At 35.7% G+C, this 6,000-nt stretch overlaps 1 protein-coding gene across 7 annotated transcripts in view; it reads left to right on the top strand.

The window, feature by feature from the left end:
• Positions 1-5,215: 5,215 nt before the first annotated feature.
• The window catches only part of LOC146998059 (uncharacterized), a 37,718-nt gene continuing 36,933 nt past the window's right edge, over positions 5,216-6,000 (top strand). For 3 of the 7 annotated variants that reach the window (XR_015040243.1, XR_015040242.1, XM_085813153.1), the window contains exon 1: positions 5,340-5,632. Coding sequence is in view for 4 of the 7 variants with exons in the window: in XM_085813153.1 (XP_085669279.1) it covers positions 5,567-5,632 (66 nt within the window). In the remaining 3 variants the exon portion in view is untranslated. Of the gene's footprint in view, positions 5,633-6,000 lie in introns of all 7 variants that reach the window. The other 4 variants (XM_085813156.1, XM_085813154.1, XM_085813155.1 and 1 more) reach the window with 4 other exon arrangements.

Genomic DNA, 6,000 nt, shown 5'->3' with positions numbered 1-6,000 from the left:
GATCAAATACATAATTGTATTTAGAAGCGTACTTTATTTTATTTTCTCAAATTTAACTGGTTTTTTTTTTTTTTTTTTTTTTTTTTTTTTTTTTTACTATTTTGAAACAATGTTTAATTTGTTCCGCATCGAGAACTAGCCAGTATAAATTCGAACACTGCCAATTATAACTGAATATTCCCAATTTTAACTGAAGCAAAATATTTATAAAGTAAATAAATAATAAATAAATTTAAAAAGGGGATCTTACATGATAACAGGAAATATGGGATGAAATAACAAACAAAAATACAGTGGAAAATAAATGTGAAATAAGGTTAACTTAATTTATTATTGCATGTTTCAGAAACATATAGCATCAATTTAAAACAATTCAAAAACATAAACGCGAATGAAAAAACATTAAGTCTATTTCCGCATATGCTTTCCAAGTGCGAGTAAATAAAGTGACGCATATCTGGGCTCATTTGAATAACAGATGAGTAATTCTTAATCCAAACAGTACTAAACATTTATCTTTTGGCCTGTGAACAAAGTTTTCTTTTTTTTCCATATGAAGAGACATTTTTGTTCAATTTTTCGTTGTCAACACAGCACAAACAATCCTCAAGAGTTGACTGTAGCTAAAGTTTGTATTCGTCGCCAAGTGACAAAAGTTGCCATCAAGGCCGGATTAACCTTTAAGCAAATATAAGCACGTGCTGAGGGCATTATGAAAAGGAGACATTATAAAAAAGTCCTCTATTCAGGAAAAAGACATAAAAAATTTCCCACTGGCGATTTTACCATGGCAAGCAGGATGCAACTAAACCAAAACCGACAGAGAGAAGGAATGAAGAAAGAACTGGCATAAACAAATGTAGGAACACCAGAAACTTTTAAGTGCTTAAAGCCTTTAAAATTCTTAATCCGGCCCCGGTTACCATGCTGAAAACATTTCTATTCCGTATGCGTTAAGCATTAGCTGTGCTAAGGCGAGACACAGCTTTTGAAAGTGACCCAATATTTGATTGCATAGGTCCGAAATGTCTGTAGGTTCTCTTTCCTGTGGAAAGACGACAGTATTGGAGGTGCTTGAGCAGTTTATCATATTATTTCGTTATGTTAATCTAATTGTCACTTTGTGTAAGAATATTAAATTATTAAATGCGCGAAAAGCAACAACCCTGTCCTTAACCTGCTTAAGAGTAGATAACTGAAACCACCGATACAGATTCAGCGACGCCGTTATAGGTAAGTGTCTGTCATTGTAAAAAAAAAAATCAGTGAAGAGCGATTGTATGACCAGGGTGGTCGACCAGGGAAGAGCGATGGTATGACCAGGGATCAGGGTGGTGACTGTTCCCATACAACGTGTCATAACTCATAACTTACTACACTTGCTGGAAGGCTAACATTTTGACATGAGGGTAGATACTCTACTTTTCTCAAATAATTCAATATCCACCAATAGGTATGTTTTCCAAGGAAAGAAACGTAAGCATTCAAAAGTTAGTGTCAGTTTCCAGTTAATATAAAATGTTATGAGATCCAAACTACTTTCTGCTGAAAATGTTCAGTTTCATAAAACGAAGCACGGAAGTTCTTATTTATAACTTCGGTGCATTCCAGTTAGAATTATTGTTTACCTTTAAAACTGCCTGGTGCCGGTGGCTCAGCCAGGGCCCCTTAGCGCAGCAATTTCAACTCTGGTTACTACTCTGAGGCCCGGCGGTTGCGTGAGCACTTCAACGGTTGGAGAAACGCACTTTTTCCATAGATAATTTTCATGCTTTGGCAACACTGTATTTTTAGAATATTAAAAAAATACTAAGGTGGACTACCTTTTTTGATTGCATAGGTGAATTGCCTGCTTTATTTTTCTTAATTTTTGCTTTTTCTCACGGAAGGGCTCACTGAATGAATGATAATAAAATAGTTTCTCAACACAGGTAGCATTCATCCTCACCAAAAGCGCTTAATACGACCTTGCACCTCTTAATTCCCCCCCCCAAAAGGCGGCTCTAGCCATTTATAGACATTGACCACTGCTATGGTCGAAAGCTGTGGTCTCCTTATTATGAAGGGATCTAATAGGTGGGCCACCGTTGCCTTCTCTGAAGGGACGGACAAATTACATCCATACCTTCTCCAAGATTCGAAATTGGGCTCTTTGGTACGGCCGTCACTCTCACTAACCACTTTCTCGACTGAGCGACCGCTCCTCTTAAAATTTTCTCCATGGAAACCTCCTTTTTCAAGCTATCTTAATAAGTATGTTTTTATGCCATAATAAACAAGCGAAACTAATTTCATACAGCTCAGATGAAAAACTATATTTATTTTCCTGACAAAACAACGTAATATGGATAATTTCTGTCTCAAGTAACCATGAACGGGTCATGCATTGATAATTTCAGTTCGTGTTTTTTTCGCTTAAAAAAACAAGAGGGAAAATCAGATAGATGTCACTGGAAAACTAACGAAAAAAAAATCCCTAAATTGATATGGAATGGTTGAGAACTCTGTTGATACCTTACAAAAGGAGATTAAAAATTAGAAAGCAAATTTGAGTATTTAGGATTAATTTGGCTCACTATTTTAAATTATAATTAAATAAAAATGTTCAAATTATGTTTTGAAAGAATTTCGGAATGGTTTATTGTACATTCCCCGTCAGGTACTTATTGGAGCAGACTCCAAATTAATCTTTATTCTTAGAACTCCGTTTGATCTGTATCACGTGAAGAACATCAGTAAAACAAAAAGACGAAAGTAAAGGTCAGGTGGCCGCCATCAGTCGACGAAAAAGGTGAGTTTCTTGTCGAAGGTCCAAATCAGTGAACTGAAGAATCTAGTATGAGTAAAAAAATGTTAAGGATGGAGAATGTCAGATGGATATTTCGCTTTTCTCTGGGAAATGGAGAACATCTAAGAGACTTGATGCAGTTGTTTGGATGAGTGATAACTGAATAGAAGAAATTTCTGGCAAGTTTTTAAATATAATCTTGAAATGTATCTATTTTGAGATCACGGTGGGTATACTAATTTGGAATGAACCATGGTGCGTTGATAATCTCTCTGAGTGCTTTGTTTTGAAGAACTTGGATGTGTTGAAGGTGCGTTTTGGCAGCGTGGCCCCAGACAGGACTAGCATAGAATAATGCTGGTCGAAGTATAGATTTATATAAGAGGAGTTTCTTAGAAGCGGACATGTAACTTCCTCCTACTAAGAAGAGGGCGCAAAGTTGCAAGCATGATATTAATTTTTTTCACAGTTTCCCTGAGATGTTTCTGAAAAGACAATTTTTTATAAAGAATGACTCTTAGATATTTAACTTCGTCAACCCAGTCAATTTCTTCATCAAACAGAAGAGGTCTAAGTGGAGTGAAATTTGTTTGGCCTTTGCGAAAAATTATTGCTTTTGATTTTTCGGAATTAACTGCAATCCTCCAAAGAGGAAGCAAGTTTTCTAGATGATTGAGGTAATGTTGAAGAAGGAGCTGGACAACAGTAACACTAGAAGCCTGGGTCATAATTGCAGTATCATGAATGAAAAGAGTTATGGTAATTTGTGGGTCCTTAGGAATGTCGTAAATGTAAATGTTATATAAATATGGAGAAAGTACAGATCCTTGGGGCATCCAGCGAAAACTTTTCTCGTGGAAGAAACAGAACTGCCAATTTTCACTGCAAAGCTTCTGTCTTGGAGATAGGAATAAGATAGATAAGTCTAATACAATGATCGGGGAAGTTTAACTTGATAAGTTTATATATAAGTCCCCGGTGCCATACCCTATCAAAAGCTTTCGCAATATCAAGGAAAATAGCTCTGGTAGGGAACTTACAATTGAAACCGTCAGTAATATAGTTGATGACACGAAGCAGATGGTGATTAGTACTGTGAAGATAACAGAAGCCAAACTGTTTTTCTAGGATGTAGGAGCTCTGTGGAATAATTTGATTAAGATGATATAGAATAACCTTTTCAGCAATTTTAGAAAGTTGACTGAGAAGGCTGAATGGGCGGTAGTTCTTGGAAAACGTTGAATTTGGATGCGGTTTTGGGAAGACGACGATGATGTCATGTTTCCATATATTAGGAAAGTAAGAGAATTTGATGATAGAGTTGATTATCTTAGTAAGACAAGTGCTGGCATTGATAGGAAGATGTTTCAATACTTTGGTAGAAATACCATCATCACCTGGAGCTTTTTTGGGTTTTAAGGAGCTAATATAATCGGCAACCAGCTTAGGCGTGGCAAGGAATGTAAAGTTCAAAGGACCTGGGATTTTTAAGAAGGTATTAACAGTACCATTAACTTTGGAGATATGATTTTTATCGTAGGGTGTAAACAACGCTTTAGAACAGCATCATTCGTAACCTGTTTTTGCAATTCTAAGAACAACAAAAATTGAATAATCTTTTTGCTGCCATTCTGACAACAACAACAACAAATAAATAAATAAATAAATAAATAAATAAAAATAAAATAAAATAAAATAAAATAAATAAAACGATATTAATCAGTAATTAAAGTTTCTGTATAAGTTCAAGCCACCACATACTTATCTCTTACGGAGGATATTCTATTCTATGCAGTCGCATCACAGGTCAGGCCCTAACGGAACTCTCTCTGCTCCGGTGTAGTGGCGTTAAGGACCAGGGTCAGAGCCAGATTTAGACTTGATAAGGCCCTAAGCTATTTGAGATATGGGGCCCTTTAAGTCTGTTATAATATATTTTAATACTATTTATTCTATATTTTAATATTTTGGGGGCCCCAAGACAGTGGAGACCCTAAGCTATAGCTTGCGTAGCTTATACGTAAATCCGGCCCTGACCAGGGTGCCTGCGCGCAGTGCGCTACCTCCTTCTAGAACTAATTTTAACTTTCCTAATTAAATTCTTGGACTAACTTAAAAAGAGTTAATAATTAGGGGCTCTCTCAATAACTGGCAAGAGTAGGGAACACTATCACCTACTGCCGGCCTGTATACCGACCGAGTATCCAATAAATCGAAATAATCCAATAAAAGTAGAATCGTCAGCATCAAATGCGTTATTTCTATCGCGAAACACTCAAGTGTTTCTCAAATCTTAAGAAGTTAAAATATCCATTACGTACACTTCCAAAATTTATTCGTGACCTCCGCCGTCTTCAGTTTAGCTCTAAAACGACAGTTAGAAAGTTAAACGGCAGCTACACAGCTGACGGAAGAATTTGCACACACACACAGAGCGTATTTTATTCTCGAGTGTCAAGAACATCTTTATACTCGACTTCTGATAAGAATCAGGTGGGAGGAGAAAGAGTAGGGTGGAAAGAAGAAAAATTTTCGATGCGTCTCTGTAACAATCGAGATAATGCCAGGAGGCTTGCTCTTTATCGAGTAGATCGCAAAAAACGATCTCGACGTTGTCTAGTCACTATTGAAGTATTGGCACACTATTGAAAATCTTCCTTAAATAGTGTGACAAAAGTGGCAACAATATTGCTTGGCGGAAAACTATGTACATTTCGTTTTTAAATATTTTTATAATTTGAAGTTGAATAAAATTAATTTCAAAACAACAGAGGTGACATGACTGCTCGAAAAAATTTTAGACTTAGTCTTTATCCAAAAGCATTTGCATCTTGCTTAAATGAGGTATGTATCACATGGTTTCTAATGTTACATTTCTGAAAATTGGAATAATGTAAATTGAATCGAAGTAAAATTTTATTAAAAGTAAAAAGTATAGTGTTTAGTTAATTTGTACTTATTTCAATAACATGCGCTAGATGGATAATTCTTGTAAGATCTAACTAGATATTTTTATGTCTTTATTTTCTCAGTTCACTGATATTATTTTGCATTAGAAAAATGTGGGATTGCTGTGTTAAATGAAAATTTCAGAAGCCGTACCTCTCCTTCTCTTCCTAATTATACGCAGAACTTGTACGTTATATTGAACTTGTTATATCGAATACATGACTTTGGATGAAAAGCTAGAACCTTTTCGAGGACAATGCTCC

Source organism: Stegodyphus dumicola, chromosome 3 (assembly GCF_044657685.1).
Source record: "Stegodyphus dumicola isolate Sdum_Otavi_A_Nest chromosome 3, ASM4465768v1".
Taxonomy (NCBI): domain Eukaryota; kingdom Metazoa; phylum Arthropoda; class Arachnida; order Araneae; family Eresidae; genus Stegodyphus; species Stegodyphus dumicola.
This window is presented reverse-complemented; position numbering and strand designations above follow the sequence as displayed.